Source organism: Lampris incognitus, chromosome 7, assembly GCF_029633865.1.
Source record: "Lampris incognitus isolate fLamInc1 chromosome 7, fLamInc1.hap2, whole genome shotgun sequence".
NCBI classification, from domain to species: Eukaryota; Metazoa; Chordata; class Actinopteri; order Lampriformes; family Lampridae; genus Lampris; species Lampris incognitus.
In genome coordinates, this window is record NC_079217.1 from 38,051,776 (window position 1) to 38,071,127 (window position 19,352).

Consider the following 19,352-nt stretch of genomic DNA (forward strand, 5'->3'; position numbering starts at 1 on the left):
CAAAAATGAGCTCCTGCACTCCCCCAGGACAGAGCCGCCGACAGTCAGAGTGACCGCCTCTGAGTATCTGGTCTCCAGGGGGAAAAGTTTTATTACTGATGTAGGCCACCGGCCTCGTCTCCTTGCAGAAGCACCCTACCAATTCCCTGTGGTATGCGTCTGTCTGAATGGTGAAGGGTAAGCTGAAATGTGGGCTCTGAAGCACAGGCTCCTGACAAAGCCTCATCAGGTCCTGGAATGCCCTTTCCTGTTCCTCTCCCTAGACAGTCTTCGTCTTGGCTGTACTGTTAAGATCAGAGAGTCGTGTAGCTCTGGCAGAGATGTTCTTGATGAACCACCAATACCACCCCACCAAGTCCAGAAAGTATTTGACCTGCCTCCTGGTGTTGATCACTCTCTTACTCTAACTGCCTCCATGTTGTCTTTCACTGGCTTGATGACACCACCGCCCAGGATGTGACTCAAGTACTGGAGCTCCTCCTTCACCAAAGCACACTTCTTGGGGTTGACTGTCAAGCCAGCCTGTTTGATCCTCTGTAGGACCTCCTTCGGATGGGTGAGATGTTGCTGTAAATGACAGTGTTGTCAAGGTAAGCTGCAGAGAATGATTCCATAACTGACAGCACCTTGTTCATCAACCTCTGAAATGTGGCTGGAACACCATGGAGTCCAAAAAGCATCTTGGTAAACTGCCACAGTCCACAAGGAGTTCTGAAAGCAGTGAGAGGCTTTGCTGCATCAGTAAGGGGGACCTGCCAGTAGCCCTTACAGAGATCCAGTGTGCTGATGAACATTACTCGGCAAACCCGCTCTATGAGATCATCCAGCCTTGGTAATGGATAAGCATCAAACTCAGATTGTGCATTTACCTTTCTGAAATCAATGCAGAAACAAATGCTTCCATCTTTCTTGATTACCAGAACTGTATATTTTTTCCCTTTGAGATTTATATTGTATTTTGCCTTTTTGCCCTTTACCAATCATGACAGATTTTGAAATTACTTTTGTTTAATTGCTGCATGTGTTTACAATGGTGTTGTATTTCAACCTCGCCAGCAGCCATACCAACATGCACCATGGCTCTGCTGAATGACAGAAGCTAAGCGGAATTGGGCTTGGCTAGTACTTGGATGGGAGACTTCCCAGGAAAATTGAGTTGCTTCTAGCAGTGGTGTTGATGGGCCAGTAGGGGGCAGTCTTCCCTCTAGTCTTAATAAACAACAAAAACCCCAGTGCAGTGACGGGGACACTGTGCTCTAGGAGATGCCGTCCTTCCGATTAGATGTTAAATTGAGGTCCTGACTCACTGTGGTCATTAAAGATCCCATGGCACTTATTGCAGAGTAGGGGCGCCCCCGATGTCCTGGCAAAATTCCCAACCTGGCTCTCTCCATCTGGCCACCTAATCATCCCCCCAGTGTAAACGCCTCAATGATTTGTCCCTCTCCACCTCAAGCTGATGTGTGGTGAGCATTTGGGTGCAAAATGGTTGCCGTTCATCACCCAGGTGGGTGCTACACATTGGTGGGGGTTGAGGTGAGTTTCCCCCCTTCAATATGAAGTGCTTTGAGTATCTAGATAAAGCGCTATATAAATGTAATCCATCAGTTCTCTATTAGATTGTTCTTTTACTTGTTGAGGTGTGATATAGATGTCCTCATCCTAATGAAATTAGATGAGATAGGTCTATTGTTGATATAGTGTGTGTATACATTTTTTCCCCTCTCCCACACAGACCATTGTCTTATGCCGTGTGTACAGGGACCTGATTGAAGATGGGAGTTTTGTGATTATAAGCTACTTTGCCTGCCTGTTCACATTTGTATTTAAGCTTCCGTGGCATCTGTCTGTAAATTAATTGATAAGTAGGCATTTGTCAACTTTTTTTTACCAAATGACCACCAACATTGTATTTATTTATTTTTTTTGGCTTTTTCCCCTGTTTTTTCCCCAATTGTATCCGTCCAATTACCCCACTCCCCAAGGCGTCCTGGTCATTGCTCCAAGCCCTTTGCCAATCTGGGGAGGGCTGCAGACTACCACATGCCTCCTCCAATATATGTGCAGTCGCCAGCTGCTTCTTTTCACCAGACAGTGAGGAGTTTCACCAGGGGGACATAGCACATGGGAGGATCACGCTATTCCCGCAAGTTCCCCCTCCCCCCGAACAGACGCCCCGACCAACCAGAGGAGGCACTAGTGCAGCGACCAGGACACATACCCACATCTGGCTTCCCACTCGCAGACATGCCAAGTTGTGTCAGTAGGGACGCCCGACCAAGCCGGGGATTCAAACCACCAAGCCCCATGTTGTTAGGCAACAGAATAGATCAACATGCCACCCGGAAGCCCCTTAACTCCCTATTTTAAATAAAAAGTTTAGGTAATTTCTGGTGTTTCTATATTCTGGAGTACTAAATACATTTTTGCGACCGTCGTTTTGTGGTGTTTGTTTCCCCTGCTGCTTGCTGACCAGCAGGTGCTGACGATTTGATTACTGCCTCTATAAGAAATGCCTTGTTTCTCATTCACATTTGCCTGAGGAAGATCTTACAGATCAAAACGTTGTCTTAAAAAGAATAAAACTATTTATTGGGAGCTTAACTATGCAAACCTTACTCCTTTGTACCCTGCAATGAAATATTTTTTTTGCCTTCTACCTGAATATGTGGCCTGGGTGTACGCACACTTGGTACCATTCAGTACCAGGGCCCACAGCAGCTGGGTGCCAGTCTCTAGTGACTTGCTGTTTGTTAGATCCAGCTGCTGTTAGTTGTTGATTTTAAATTATTCAGAGACACGTCATCGTAGACTTAACCAGAAAAGGTACAAATTGCCATGCTTAATCTGATTTCAAAAAGAATGTCGTGTGCAGTGTCATGATTTTATCTGTAACACTACTGCATGTCTTCCATTGGCGACCAAAGTAATTGGTCTCCTTATTGAAAGCTCCAAATAAATTGAATTTGTAGGTGCAGGTTCAAGCATCAGTCACTATATTATGGGATGTAATTTGATATTATGCCAGAAAACTTTTCAAGCTCACCTCTGCTGAAAGGCAGACAAAGGGAGCAAGCAAGAAATAATGCCTACTAAATCAAACAGACTTTAACAACTCAGACTATAACAGGCCGGAAAGTTGTCAGCCGTCAGACTGTAGCCATCAGTCAGCTCTGGGATGTTGCCACTGTAAAGTTTCAGGCATAAAATCTCATTTTCTTGGTGGCTTAGATGAAAAACCCGAAGCACTCAGCTCCAGCTCAAATGACTTGAGAACAGATGATGTCTCCAAGGCAGTGGTTGAATGTTTTCAGTCAGCTGTCTGAATTGATATTCCGTCATAGGATTTGTATATGAGATAGTTGATAGTGGGGTATCGCAAGGTGTCCACATTCATTATGACTGTCATGAATTTTCTCTTGGGCAAGCTGTGATGAGGCTGTTTTTGCCTTGCCACAATATTTTTTTTTCTGCCATTGATATTCAACAAAATAATTGCATTTTAACTGCTTTGTTTGTGGTTTTGTTTTGTTTTTTTGTTTTGTTTTGATTTTTTAACCGACTAAACAAAATAGGGCTGGATGGGTAGCTACATAGAAGCAAGTTTTTCAGTTGCCCAGATTTATTTCAATATGATTAGACTGCACTAAGTACACTGCTTTTGTTTGTCATGTACACACTGACATAGCTCCCTCACCTCCCATATTAGCTAGCATTATGAAAATGTTATGCATCGAGGAACTGAATGGACTTAAAATACAATGTGGAGACCTGAGGCATGGATTTTTTTTAACCTGCTCTGTTGACGTTGTTGAGGACATCAGATGGGATGAATAATGATGATAATATTAATAGTAATTAATATCGTTTTTTTTACCCTCAACTGTGAGATCAGGTTGCATCCTTACATGTAGTTGCACTTCTTCTTTTTTCACCTCCATCTTGTTGGCGTAACAGTAGATATTGATAGAATTGCTCATTGCCTGGACTTGTGAGGTGGAGGATCGATAGAATGTGCAGAGAGGGAATGAATGTGCTGGAGGATAGGGGGCAAGTGGAGTGAAGTGGTGGAAGAGAGGTGTAGGGGATTGTCAGCAGGGTGGGAAAAACGGACATAGAGAAAAGGGATTTATTGGATGGCAGAAAAGTGTGAGGTGAAGTGTTTAACAATGTGTGAGACACAGAGATCGAGAGCGAGTGAGAACATGTACGGAGGGCTACACAAGGGGGTTATGGGGGGGGGTTTTCCTAGGGGTGCACGTGAGTTTATGTTTGTGTTTGTGTTTATGTGAGTATGTGGATGCATATGTGTGAGACATATGCAATGAGATATTGATGTACTCATGCTGGCATATCTCACACCCTGGTTCCCAATATAAGGCCACGCACCCCCCCCTCCCCCAGCATAGCAGCTAAAGGTCATAGACGGTGGCTCATGGGGGTGAGAGGCTGGGTGAAGGGTGGCCCCCCAGTGAGTGTGATGAGGGGGAAAATAGAACCGTTGGTCAAGCAAGGAATCCTTCACCACATGCCTCCGGGATCACCAAAATAGAAGTCAGACAAGTATGAAAAATACATGCCCTGTGGCACCCTCTGGCATTACATGCCACAACACTGCAAAAGAGGACCCACATGGAGGTAGAGGAAGGGGGAGCGGAGGCAGACATTATGCTAGCTCAGGAAAAGGAAAGAATGGAGGGAGAAAAAAAGATGACGAGAAAGAGAGTGAAACAAAGAAATGTGAGCTAGTCACAGGAGATGGGAACAGAAAGAACAAAGATTGGTGTTTTAGTATGCAAATGGCCAGTTTCATTAGAAGTGCAATCACTCTTATCATTAGTTATAGTAACTCCAGTTGCTAATTAATGTTCAATTATGCATTGGACATGTTCTCACCTCTCTGGTGTAATGGAGTTTGTCAGTCATTTAGCGCTGCAGGGAAGATGACCACAGAGGACTTCCAATCCACTCAAGCACACACACATCTGGACACTGTGGTTAGCTAATTACAAACATAGCATGTGGACGAGGCTTTAAAATCTGTGGGAAACATTGACTGGTTAACCCTATCTCACGCTGCTGTTCTGTAACCAACAACATGTCACAGCCATGATGCCCCTAAAACAGCCAATGAGCGTCCATCGACCGCCATTGGCCCTGTCGCGCTGCCCTTGAGCAAAACGCTTAAAACCCTACCTGCTCTTTCCCTGTAAATCTGAATAAGAATGGTCAGCCAAATAACTGTAAACTATGAATCAACCGCAACCGTTTTTATCGTAACAAAGATATCTGTCCAAGTTAAATGATTTGGACCACGGCCCGCTAGCCTATGTGATATGATCCAGTAGAATATTGAAGCCATAACCCTTTTATAACAGCGCTTGGCAAGGCAGCCTCTTAGAGGTTGACGTTGGATGCCCTTGACGTCCCTCCTATGCCACCCTATACCGGTCATGCTCCAGGACACCGCTTCATACTGAATGGGCAGGGAAGATGAATAATGATGTCTCGCCAACACTGTCACTTTGTCTGGCCTCTGTCTGTCTCAGCTACTGCCAGCCTGTCTGTCTGTCTGTCTGTCCGTCTGTCCGTCTCTGTCTGTTGAATGTGTGTGTCTGTCTCTCCATTCTCCTTTTTTTTTTCTCTCAGCCTCTCTGTCTAACTTTCTCTCCTTTCTCTCCCTCTCGATCATCCTCCCATCTCCCTTCAGCAGAGTATGACAGCCACTTCAGTGTTCTCGCCACACCTCATCTTTCACTGCCCGGGGAGAAGACACGGAGCGAAGGAACACTACTGCATGCACATATGCGCGCATCCATATACACACACACACACACACACACACACACACACACACACACAAGTATGCACATGCACGCATGCGCACTCTCTCTCTCTTTCTCTCTCTCTCTCTCTCTCTCTCTCTCTCTCTCTCTCTCTCTCTCTCTCTCTCTCTCTCTCTCACACCCACACACACACACACACACACACACACACACACACACACAGACTCCCTCGCATACCTCTGCCTGTCAGGATGGAGTGAAGCAGGGCAGCATAGAGCTGCGTAGGTGTCCCTGTGACTCTCATGCACAAGTAATTGGTGACTCACACATGCACACCCACATACACTCAAACACATAAACACACACATATCAACGCATGTCAAGTTGCCAGTGACAGTGAGTGGGTGACAAGTCTACTGATTGTGGGAATGAAGTGTAGGATGATGACAGGTCCTTGTCAGGACAGACCAGGTTTCAGCCTTCAGCTCAATGTCTTCAGCCATGTGCGAGGCTTTGTTGTTGTTGTTGTTGTTGGTGGTGGTGGTGGTGGTGGTGTGTGTGTGTGTGTGTGTGTGTGTGTGTGTGTGTGTGTGTGTGTGTGTGTGTGTGTGTGTGTGTGTGTGTGTGTGTGTGTCACTGAGGGGCTGAACACTGGCCTTTGGAGCAGGTTTCAGATCTGCTGACTGACACTGTTCAGGTGTTTGTTTACGATCAGCAGCTGGTCCAGAATCAGTCCGCTGTCAAGACGCTTTACACAACATCTTGGGCACAGCTTTCCCTTTATCTGCCCAGCTTCATTACATTCAGTGGGCTGGCAAACACCGTAGCTCACACTCGTTTAAATCTACAATGCTCCAGAGCTTCAGCTTTTTATTTCTTTTTTCTTTTTTTAACCATAAGCACTTTTTAAAAGCCTGGAGTCTCAGCATCCTTCAGGGTGGCAGCAGCCCAAGAGGAGCCAGCTTGTTACATTGAAGATTGTCAGTTTGAATACCCGTACCCGGTGAGGCAACCTTGGCAAATAAAAAGAAAGAGAAAAATTCTTCCCCCTCGAACCTATCACTGAGCTACTGACATGCCCATGAGCCTGGCTCCACTGCAACTGTTTGAGCAACCAGCAACAAAATACTAGTGTAGAACGGCATCTTCTGAATTTGTGTGCAACACTCTTTACATCAGGCGATTGCCACAAGAAGACAGGCTTAGGGCCATTTCATAGTCATGTTATGTCAAACGCGGTGTCCGGGTGGCGTGGCGGTCTATTCCGTTGCCTACCAACACAGGGATCGCCGGTTTGAATCCCCGTGTTACCTCCGGCTTAGTCGGGCATCCCTACAGACACAATTGGGCTTGTCTGCAGATGGGAAGCCAGATGTGGGTATGTGTCCTGGTCACTGCACTAGCGCCTCCTGTGGTCGGTTGGGGCACCTGCTCGGGGGGGGGGTAGGTTGATCCTCCCACGTGCTACGTCCCCCTAGCGAAACTCCTCACATTCAGGGGAAAAGAAGTGGCTGGCGACTCCACATGCATCGGAAGAGGCATGTGGTAGTCTGCAGCACTACCCGGATAGGCAGAGGGGGTGGAACAGAGGCCGGGACAGCTTGGAAGAAAGGGGTAATTGGCCAAGTACAATTGGGGAGAAAAAAAAGGGGGGAAATCCATAAAAAAAAGATACGTCAAACACCAAAATATGCAAGCCTCATCGTACATCTGCATGCGCTGTCCATCCAAACACAAATGGTCTCTCCTTGTGGACCTGGCATTTTTGATTAACTATAAGTGTACGCGGTTTCATAGGGCTCGCAGAGATTGTGGAAAATTTAGGCTTTTTGTAGTGTAGGTGCAGGTATGATTGGAGTATGACAGGAAGAGGACTGCAGACTGTCCACCTGCACATGTTTCTGCCCCCTGTATTTAGGGATTATGTGAGCATCATTATTCATCTTCCCTGGCCACTCAGTATGAAGTTATATTGTTGCAAAAATAACTAAGAGCTTGTAGAATGAATATGAACTTGTATTCTGGAATTTTCACTTGCAGAATGGATTCACACACCCTTGTTTTTCAATGTAAGTCACAGAAAACAAAAAGTGAAAACTTGCAGAATGAATCCATCCATCCATCCATTAACTTAACCGCTTATCCTGCTCTCAGAGTCGCGAGGATGCTGGAGCCTATTCCAGCAGTCATTGGGCGGCAGGCGGGGAGACACCCTGGACAGGCTGCCAGGCCATCACAGGGCCAACACACACACCCATTCATACCTAGGGACAATTTAGTACGGCCAACTCACCTGACGTACATATCTTTCAACTGTGAGAGGAAACCAGAGCCCCCGGAGGAAACCCACGCAGAGAACATGCAAACTCCACATAGAGGACGACCCGGGATGACCCACCAAGGTTGGACTACCCCAGGGCTTGAACCCAGGCCCTTCTTGCTGTGATTCGACCGCGCTAACCACTGCGCCACCATGCCACCCTGCAGAATGAATGTGAACTTGAAACAAAAACCAATGTTTGCCCATATTTGATCTTTGTGGGTCACTTCATTTTCCCAATACAACCACAAATCTGTGGATACAACCTCTCAAATGTGTCATTACACCTTCATGAATGAATGAATCTTATGCATCAGCAGAGTGCAGATTTTGCGCACATTCACTTTGACTACTCTTCTTGCAATAATCTTTTTGATTTTTTTTTTGTACCTGTAATGCATAATGTGAGAGAGGAAGAGGAGGGCAGGTGGGGGGAAGTGAGTGTTTGGCCGATCAGACTGCAAAAAAGACTAGTATATCAAGCTACTTTATCTTGTTTTACATGTCATAATGCTTATTTCTAGACACTGCTGGTAAGATTTTCTTATTCCCTTGGCAGACAATATTGTTTATTTCAAGAAGGTGTACTTGTTTCATGATGATAAGCCTCATTCCAAGACATTTACTCCAAACAAGAAAGACTATCTCAAATCTTCTTGTTTTAAAATTTCTGTTCCTGTTCAGTGAAAAATCCTCATAACAAGTCTTATAGTCACGAAACAAGTACACTTCTTTGATACAGGCAATATCATCTGCCAATGGAATAAGAAAATCTAACTAGCGGTATCTAGAAACAAGCATTATAACATTAAAAACAAGATGAAGTACTTCGCCGCTGTGCTCTACAGAACACACCTAACCACACAAATATAAATGTGGGCAAGCATCACTTTGCGAGTTCACATTCATTCAACAAGTTCTTGCATTTTTTTTTTTGGGGGGGGGGGTTTGTGACTTCAACTTTAAAACGGGTGTGAATCTCTTCTGCAAGTGAGAATACGAATACAGAGCCAGTCACTCTAAAACCCCTCAGGTGGTTTGCAACAAATATGACTTCAATTTCAGGTTCAAAAATGAAATTTGTGCAGTATCACTGCAATTTCCCGAGCAAACAATGAATGTTGTCAGAGTCGAGCAAAACTATATTGCGGTCAGAAAAGGCAGATGGAAACTGTCCAAAAGTTGAACGCTGGACAGAGTATGAACTGCACAAGTAAAATAAAAAAACCTCTCCAGCTGTCACCAGGCAATGTCAGCTGCCAGTTACAGTAAAGATGTCCTCTTTTTGCGGCTGACAAGTGATGTTCTATATGGAAGGGTTTCCACTCGTTGCTGTCACCAGCAAAATAGAGCCGATGCAGTCATGGTCACCTGGGATGATGGGGGCACCTGACAAGTAGCCTTGGCCTTATGTCACAACATCTCTTTAATCATTCTGCATCTTCCACACATACACACACACACACACACACACACACACACACACACACACACACACACACACACACACCTTGGAGCAATTCTGCAGTGTTGTTGCATCTTTTGTTGCATCCCTGACTCCCAAAGGCTCTGTGTGCATGTATGGATGGATGCATGTGTACTTTGTGTGTCAAAGTTTGGCATTACTGGCGTCCAGGTAGTGTAGCAGTCTATTCCGTTGCCTACCAACATGGGGATCAAGAGTTTGAATCCTCGTGTTACCTCCAGCTTAGTCGGGCATCCCTACGGACACAATTGGCTGTGTCCGTGGGTGGGAAGCCGGATGTGGGTATGTGTCCTGGTCGCTGCACGAGTGACTATTTGGGGGGAGGGGGAACTGGGGGGGAATTGCATGATCCTCCCATGCGCTACATCCCCCCGGTGAAACTCCTCACTGTCAGGTGAAAAGAAGCGGCTGGCAACTCCACAAGTATCGAAGGAGGCATGTGGTAGTCTGCAGCCCTCCCCAGATTGGCAGAGGGGGTGGAGAAGCGACCGGGACAGCTCAGAAGAGTGGGGTAATTGACCAAGTACAATTGGGGAGAAAAAGGGAGGGGGGGGGGAAAGTTTGGCATTACTTGGAAGGGTGTTGTCATGTAACAAATCATTTTTTATTCTCTCTCTCTCTCTCTCTCTCTCTCTCTCTCTCTCTCTCTCTCTCTCTCTCTCTCTCTCTCTCTCTCTCTCTCTCTCTCTCTCTCTCTCTCTCTCTCTCTGCATGTCTGTTGGTCTCCATATGTGTGTGTGTCTGCATGTACGCGTGGATACCTGGGTGTAGGGGTAAGTGTCCGTGACACAGGGAAGGAGAGGGAGGGGGGCAGGGAGGGTGACAGAAACTGCAATGTTAGTCCTGACCTTGCCATTCTTGCTTCACACAAAGCCTTTACTCCATAGCAAAAAAAACAAAAAACAAAAAAACAAGAGTATTGAATGTATCCGGGCTGTAATGAGAAGTGTTGCTACAACAATAGGCCAGATCCCTTTATCTGATTAGTATAAGAAAGAGCAGACAAGCAGACCTTCCCGTATGGGGATATTACCACTAAAACCTATTCTGTCTTATGGACAATTACTCTGCTCTTGAACACTCAATCATAAATAAGGGACAAAGCTGCATTCAGTGTGCTGCCACACGGGGAGAAACCGAGGCTTTGGAGAAGAGGGAGCGAGAGAACGGGGGATGAGGACGAGTGGAGGAATGACAGGACTTGGGAAACAGACGGCTGTGCTGCGGTGCATACCGTTTCCTCGGCTCAAGAAGCGGCAAATAAACAGCCGTCTTGTTTTGACTCCAACACCTGTGTTGTTTCTGCAGCGCCAGCAGCCGTGGCAGCTAATGGCTTGTTAATAGGGGTGGAGCTTCTCCTTTTGTCCTCGGGCCGCTGAAACACGACTGTACATTTAGGATGTTCGCACTGATCTATCGCTGCCAAACGCAATACGTATTAGAAATGGAGCAATAAAATGGAGCCATTGCCATTTTGAGAGTAGTCCCCCTACGGTGCTTAGTGCTTTAATGGAGAAGGATTTGATAGAGCTAAGCTCATATTTTCTCTTAAATCTTCTGATTTGTCTCTGGCTCTGATATACGATTCTGCCTGAACCTTCAGAGGAGAAAGTGCAAAAAGCTGCATAGTAAGTGTCCGTCCAGTTTTGTTCATGACACAAAAAAAAACATTAATTGACAAGTAAATGATATTTTGTATTCATCCGTAAGGATAGTATAACTTTACTGTCAAGATATGTGTATTATACGTATGCTTACATGTTGCAGAGTATGTATTTTTATGCAGCTAATAGTCGATGTGAAGTCATGATGATGAGTCATATGATGAGGATTCATTCAGTTTCCAAGCCGATTCACTTAATCATTGTCTCATCTGAGAGGGGTGAATTAATGAGGAGAGTTACTTGGTAATTATATATTGACCCGTCATTCAGATCTCGCTGACTCATGACAAGAAGGTAGGTGCCATGTGGTATGGTTTGATTAAGCCTGAGTCGATGATACAAACATGGGTTCGAGTTAAGTTTAAGTGGTGCTTTACTGTACATATGTTGCAACTGAAATGCATCATTTGGCTGCATACGTTGCCCAGCCGGGGAGCGGCCCAGTGTGAAGTGGCTCGTTCGGCCTCATCTGGGCCGCTCGCACAAGAAACCCTCTGGTTATCCACCCAGACCAAACCAGGTCCCCAAGGGCCACGTACACACCTGCACACCCCCCACAGATACCGAGAGAAGAGGGGTATGTGTGTACATATAAGCCATTCGCAAGCACGTACGTTGTCACACTAATGTGACAAAAGAAAATAAATATCGTGAGGTCTTTTATGCAACTCAACTCTGAAGTTTCCCAAATCGGCTACTTAACATAAATTAGCATTTGCAAAATAAATGTAATGATTCGCACCGTGGTAAAGTGATGCCAATGAATGATGCATGAGGATATGCAAATTGGAATCATCCAGTGCCAACTGAAGTTGCCATTTTTTGAGTCAGAGTCCTCACACCCACAACAAACACACAAGCACACACACGCATATACACAAACATGCACTTCCTTTATTTTCCCCTGTTTCACTTAGGGGCAAGTGAACACGTGTGTGTGCGTGTGTGTGTCTGTGTGTCGGGGGGGTGGGTAGGCATGTATAGATATTTTTCATACCACCACCCCACTCGTTTTCTTTTTTCTTTTTTGGAGAAAAGTTGGAGTTGTTGACACCAACTTAATGTCACAAGTGCAATGCAAATCAGTAACCAGTATTCGTTGGGATGCTTGACTGCCATTCCCCTTCCTCCTCCTAACACCCCCCCCCCCCGAAGCCGAGTGCTGCATATCCCCGAGGCTGAAGGGGCTTTCAGCAGCACAATGTGTTAAAAAAAAAATACAGAAATGATATGCATGCATTGTCTTCCTGGCTTAACCCGGGCTCGGCCTAATGACAAACGGAAGAATGGCAGAGAAAAGCAAACATTGACTTTAATTTTAACTTGGAAGGGGGGGGGGTTAAAGATAGAGATATCCCTTTTCACTTTATTTACTCCTCTGATGAAAGTGTTCATCGGTAAAGTGTTGCAGCATCAGCATTGCAGAGTAGCGTTTCAATGTAGGAAGACTGAAACCAGTGTTGAATAATAGCAGCTAGGGAGCCACGCCAGCTGTCCAATCTGTCTTTAGCTATAAGAGCTTGTGTTACTTATCAATAGTGACCCATATTGTAGATGTTATGTGCTCCTGTACATCTCAGTTGAGATATTATATTTTTGCACAAAGTGCTGAGTAGAAATCCAGCTGAAAGGAGTCTGTCCATCTGTAACCAACGGTACCTACTTTGAGTCCCCTTGCGAGACTACTGCTTTTCAACAGCCGACATCTCATCTACACAAGCTCCTTGCAATCAGCAGGAATCCTGCCCTGATGCTAAAGTAAGTCCGAATCTGAGGCCAGGCTTTCACCTGGTAGGATCAATATTCAGAACTCGGATAAGCATGAAATACACACCCCGTGGAAAAAGTCACATATGCTCTTGAAAATTCACCGGCAGCGCAAAATTAGTGCTAAAGTCCTTGACAAAATGATAATCTGCCCACCACCTCCTCCACACTGTAAAAGATAACACAGACTGCAGCATCTTTATTTTACAGCTATCAAATGATGAACATGAATGTTGACTTTTCTTTTTTTTTTTACAGTTCTGTTGACTAGAACTTTGGTTTTCACACCATGGGGTGAAATGGTTTTGAAAAGATATACCCTGTGTCCCAAATGCATATTTCAACCCTAATTCTAACTGTGTTTTGAGTAAACAGTGTGTGTTCATACTGGAAAACTGAGAAAATGAAGTACTTGGAAATCCCAACATGCATACTAAATCTGATCAGTTTTTGAATGTGCTGTTGGTGGACACTATTGCCCCATCGTGCAATGCATTTCAGAAATGGAGGAGCTGGAAATTTTTGAAAGAAAAAAAAAGGCGGACAGTAATGTGACCCTTGGCCAAGCAGGGCCTGCACTTTTCCTTACTACCTGCATGGCTAACAAGATCAAGTTGGGACGTAAACGAATCAGCTGTTGTCTATGGCAACATCTCTGCCGTCTCAAAGGAGAACAATAAATAAATCCATAGAGCATTTTAATAACTGTCTTTGTTGGAGATTGGTGGATTCTCCTTCGCCGCATCATTTCCTGTTAGTACAAAACAGTCAGTACATTCATTCCTGACATACTATAAAATTAGTATATTTATTTAATACTATGAAGATTACTTTCCTGTAGGGCAATGATAAACGTAACGTGAGGGGAATAACGAATCATAAGAAGGGACACAATGCCGTATGCGGTATGTGAGGACACAACATAAGGAAATAACATGATGAAACAAGACACCCGAGACTAATTCTGTACACACTTAAGGACAGAGTTGTTTTTTGTTTTTGTTTTTTTTTGTATAGAAAGCATTGACTGATTGAACCCAGGACAGCAAGAAGGTTCTGGGTTCGAGCCCCAGGGTAGTCCTACCTTGGGGGTCATCCCGGGTCATCCTCTTTGTGGAGTTTGCATGTTCTCCCAATGTCTGCGTGGGTTTCCTCCGGGGGCTCTGGTTTCCTCCCACAGTCCAAAGACATGTAGGTCAGGTGAATTGGCCATACTAAATTGTCCCTAGATATGGATGTGTGTGTGTATGTGTGTGTGTGTGTGTGTGTGTGTGTGTGTGTTTGTGTGTGTGTGTGTGTGTGTGTGTGTGTGTGTGTGTGTGTGTGTTTGTGTGTGTGTGTGTGTGTGTGTGTGTGTGTGTGTGTGTGTGTGTGTGTGTGTGTGTGTGTCAGCCCTGTGATGGACTGGCGGCCTGTCCAGGGTGTCTCCCCACCTGCTGCCCAATGACTGCTGGGATAGGCTCCAGCATCCCCGCAACCCTGAGAGCAGGATAAGCGGTTTGGATAATTGATGGATGGATGGATGAAAATTAGTACAGAGTAGATACTAAATTGTGTTAGTGTGTATGGATCTGGGACATGGTTATAGAAAAAGGAAATGTGAGTTCGCAGCCTTCCCGTGGAGGTCGTACTTGGTCAATGTGGAGGATAAGGTGAAGAGCGGTGTTGTAGCTGGCTTTTGTCTTTTGTCTTCAGTGAAAACAGAATCCTTTTATAGAACAATTGTTTCCAACTAATGGTTTTGACAGAAATGAGCACACAGAAAGTTGCCTGTATCAAGGCAGACAGGTGGCCTGCCTGGAAAATACACTTAATATGAGTAATAATATGTCGCCATTTTACAATGCTGTGATTGCTAAACAATTCCTAAATCCTCTGTGAATAGTACACAGGGCCATTGAAGCCGTAGTTAATTGTCACGCCCATATTTGCGTATGAAGCTGATTGTTTGTTTCGATCGTTATGCCACTGTATTGTTTATAAGGGTGGGGATACCTGCAGTCAGTTGAGACTGAAGAGGACACTTACTTGAGCGATGAAACGTTTCCCTCAATAAAAGTTGTGTGCAGATGAACTGATTCAACCTGCTTTGATTTTCTTAACCTGGATTATTGAGCATGCATGAAGACAAATGTTGAATAGGGTTTTGTCGCCTGCCTCGGACCTGCTAAATGTGTTCTCTGTGTTTAGAGGCTCTGGGCATACTCTATATCGTATTTCTTCAATTTACCTCACTTTCTGACATCAAAGTTGGCTTTTAGTCCTTAATTGGCTGCCCAAAATTCTCCATGGGTCCCAGGCCAAAACGTACCAATCCAGATGGGTGACCAGGATGAAAAAGTTTGCCAGTCTCAGGTCTGAAACCATCCATGAGCAGAAGCCTGTGCTCCAGTGCTGCTGCTTTACCAGGGATAAAGCAGACATTGTGTTCTGCTGGCTGTTCCCGCTGTGTACCATCCTCCCGACTATTGTTTGAACAGGTCAAGGCTACTGCCAGTAAGCTGCCTTCACTCAAAGAATAGCAAAAGCAAAGTTTAAAATACTTTGTGGAAACAGAACAAAAGTAGGCTCTACAAGAGTAATGACACGACCTCTATTCGAAGATAGATGAGGTGTGTGTGTGTGTGTGTGTGTGTGAAATTGAGAGAGAGAGAGAGAGTTGTTGGATTTTTTTCCTTCTATTACCAAAAACTCACACGTGGGTGTCCACACACACACACACACACACACACACACAGGCTCTGTCTCTCTGTCTTTGACACATGACATCTACTGTACATGCACACCTGTGCCAGACACACACATCTGCTCGTCAAGTCCCCTACGGACAAAATTAACCAATCTATCTTCATTACTTTCCATTAGCGATCACATGTAAAGCACAGACTAAATGTGGAGGTAATGGTATTCTCATTAAGATGAGATCAGAGGAGTGTGAAACATTCTCTATTCTAATTGATTGAATTCTTAAACAATAACTCAGCCCCCCCATCCCCCCCTTCATGACTGAATGGCTCTCTGTGTGAATACTGATGATCCATGTATAGGCTGCTCTGTAGCTACTTGTCAAGCCACGTCCACTTGGACTTTTTCAGCTTTTTTTGTTTGTCCAACTCATCTCTTCTCTGTTTCTTTGATCGCGCACACCTGTAGTCACCTGTCTCTCCCCATTTGTCCCTTTCTCTTTCTGCCTGGTGCCAAACCGAAGCCATGAGATGATTGAGCTTCAATGGAATTTCCATAGCGACTGATTTTCAATCACACACCCTCCTCATTCAGGTCACTGCGGCTGCTGGTGCAGCAAGTGTTGGATGTGGTCTGTTTCAGACTTTGATCATTGCCCCTATGATCTCTCTATCATCGTGAAATTACACCGCGGTGACTAATCTGAGGGGGGCGAGCGGGAAAGGACACCTTCATCTCAGTCATACAATTAGCTCACATGAAAGCCGTGCGCAATACGACAGAGTTGGCGGTCATGATACGGATGTGAATGTGAAGTACAATCAAGAGGCATTTTTGTGCTTATTTCACTCCAGATACTCGGAAAATCAAACCCCCTGAATGTATAGGGAGCATATCAAATACCTGGCCCCATCAGTTTTGAAGGTTTTCAGTATTTGAGGCTAAGTTATTCATTCCATTTCACTGGTATTGATTTTTTATGGTGGGATGGGAGGGATATTTTCATGGTGCTCGTGTCATCTTGAAATAGCACAATGATTATGTTTGTTCCCCAAAGCAGAACAGCTGTTTTTCAGCTAACCTTCTGTATCATAGCCCCCCGAAGTTGCCGGTTCATTTCCCAGGCCGCGGTGCCTCGCTCTCAATAGAGCCTGCGGCACCCCGGTTGGAACACGTGCACAAACATGCACGCCACTGAGATCACTGACATTTACCAATCCTCCTTGCCCCAGAGATCTCCCAGGGTAGGTGTAATTTATTTCCTCGACCCAGAATCAATCATTTGTATTGGGGGGGGGGGATTAAAGGAAATATCAGTCAATCTATGTTATAGCAGTTATTAGATTTGATGGGTCCTCAGAGACATTGTTTCTCATTCGCTGGAGATAATTGCATCTTTCTGAACAATCTTTCCAAGAGGACTGCACTGTGTACCTTACCTGCTGCATATAGACACATGATTTTTCTATTGCTATAAAGTCAATTATACAGCATATTTCTCATGGGTATCATTTTTTTGCAGAATTATGAGTAAGTGATGACATCAAATGATTGTTGCTTGTAACGCAAATGGGCTCTGTATATCATACAATGTTAATTATCAAAAGAAAATCATGACTTGTGAATAACCTATTGGTGGTGACAGTGATGGTTATCTAACATGGTTTTTAAAGGTGTGTCTTGATCTACACAGCAGGACTGAAGTTTCAACCGACTGGCATCGTTCTCCATCCATCCATTATCCAAGCCATTTATCCGAATTCGGGTCGCGGGATGCTGGAGCCTATCCCAGCAGCCATCTTCTCCACCTTCTATTTTGTAATACAACTAGTGCAGTGCCCGATCAGATGTAATTCCCCCTCCGACCACAATGTGGGTTCCACTGGCAGCGTGGCGCTGTTCGCTAAGTTGCCGAAATAGATTCTTTCCATTTTGATTAGATGCTTTCTCTTTCTTGATGAGGGGCTAGAAAGGCATTATGAGTTCTGTCCATGCATGGCTTACAAGCTAGCGCTTCATTAAATAGCTAGTTAAATATCTGTCTGCTGGCCTCTGTGATTTTCTCCGCCTCTATTTAAGTATTCTCTCTGACATTTGCTTCATTCATATCTCTTTTAATTGAAGCCCTCAGACAACCAACTAATACAAGTCAATTTTGAAATGTTTGAACATCAAACAAGACCTCAGTTTTACTGTCAGCCCAAATCCTTCAGAGTTGATTCTCGTGCAGGCCCTGAATTTCCATGACGCCAATCAGCTTCACTGTGAAAGTGAAGAACACTAAAACTTACTGGTTTTAGATAATGTGAACTCACCACTGATCTGAAAGCTATGGACAGAGCTATGTCTCTGGTCATTTACTGAAAAAAAAGTCAAAGGTTTGAGATTGCCAGAAAATTGTGCCACCTGCAGATCATAAATTAACCCCCCCCTCTCTCTTTCTTTCTGTTTCTCTTTTCAATCTACATTTCATCCCTCTCTCCATCTATGTCTTTCTGTCTCTGTCCATTTGCAGCAGAGCCATTGGATGGAGAAGAGTACCTGGACATAACTGGCATCATGCGCAACCAAGCGGGACGCTATGAATGCAAAGCCAGTAACGACGTCGCAACACCTGACGTCAAATATGTCAATGTTGTTGTCAACTGTAAGTGCCTGTTTTGAATTTCAAGTTTACAATTGATTATTGGTCAACATTTTTTTTTCTCATGAAGTTTGGTCCCAAAGCAGTATACTTATTTGATTTAGTCAGTAGTAGAAACAGACAAGATATGGTCTGGTGGGGATGGGAGCCCGCATCTTGAAAGTTTTCAAGGGTACTTGGTTCTTGGCTGCTCCTGATTAACACAGGTTCAACACGATCTCTAATTTTACCCTTTGTCTGACTTGGATTGAAATGCTCATCGGAGTTGATTTTGAAGTACTCTGTATCATCTAAAAGTCAAGTACACCTAGTGTAATTACAACCTATCTGAGGCCCCTTTTAGCTGATGAGTACAGCAGTAGGCTCGCTATAAAGCAATGATGAAGACTACATTAACATTAAACCCTATTTCACCATCTCAGGAGTTTAAAATTTCCTTGAGGCTTTGTCCAGGGTTGCGTATGTGATTTGAATCTCATTACGTTCCTGTAGTCCGTACATCGAAATCCACATAGAATTTAGTGCACCTCCATAGCTAAGTTGTTACAGCGCATACTACGTGGTCACATACTCACAACCGTTGCCGGTTCGATTCCAGCCAGTGACCTTTGTTGCATGTCATACCCCTCTCTCTCTCCCACATCTCCTGTCTGCCCCTGCACTGTTGCTGTCTACTACTACTACTGCTACTACAACTACTACTACTTTCGGCTGGTCCCGTTAGGGGTCGCCACAGCGGATCATCCATTTCCATCTCTTCCTGCCCTCTGCATCTTCCTCTGTCACACCAGCCACCTGCATGTCCTCTGTCACCACATCTATAAACCTCCTCTTTGGCCTTCCTCTTTTCCTCTTGTCTGGCAGCTCCATCTTCAGCATCCTTCTTCCAATATACTCAGCATCTCTCCTCCACACATGTCCAAGCCATCTCAATCTTGCCTCTCTTGCTTTGTCTCCAAACCGTCCAACCTGAGCTGGCCCTCTAATATACTCATTCCTA

At 44.8% G+C, this 19,352-nt stretch overlaps 1 protein-coding gene across 1 annotated transcript in view; it reads left to right on the forward strand.

The window, feature by feature from the left end:
• The window catches only part of lsamp (limbic system associated membrane protein), a 348,196-nt gene that overhangs the window by 309,207 nt on the left and 19,637 nt on the right, over positions 1 to 19,352 (forward strand). The window contains exon 5 of the mRNA XM_056283373.1: positions 18,224 to 18,355. Coding sequence (XP_056139348.1) covers positions 18,224 to 18,355 — 132 coding nt within the window. The remainder of the gene's footprint in view (positions 1 to 18,223; positions 18,356 to 19,352) is intronic.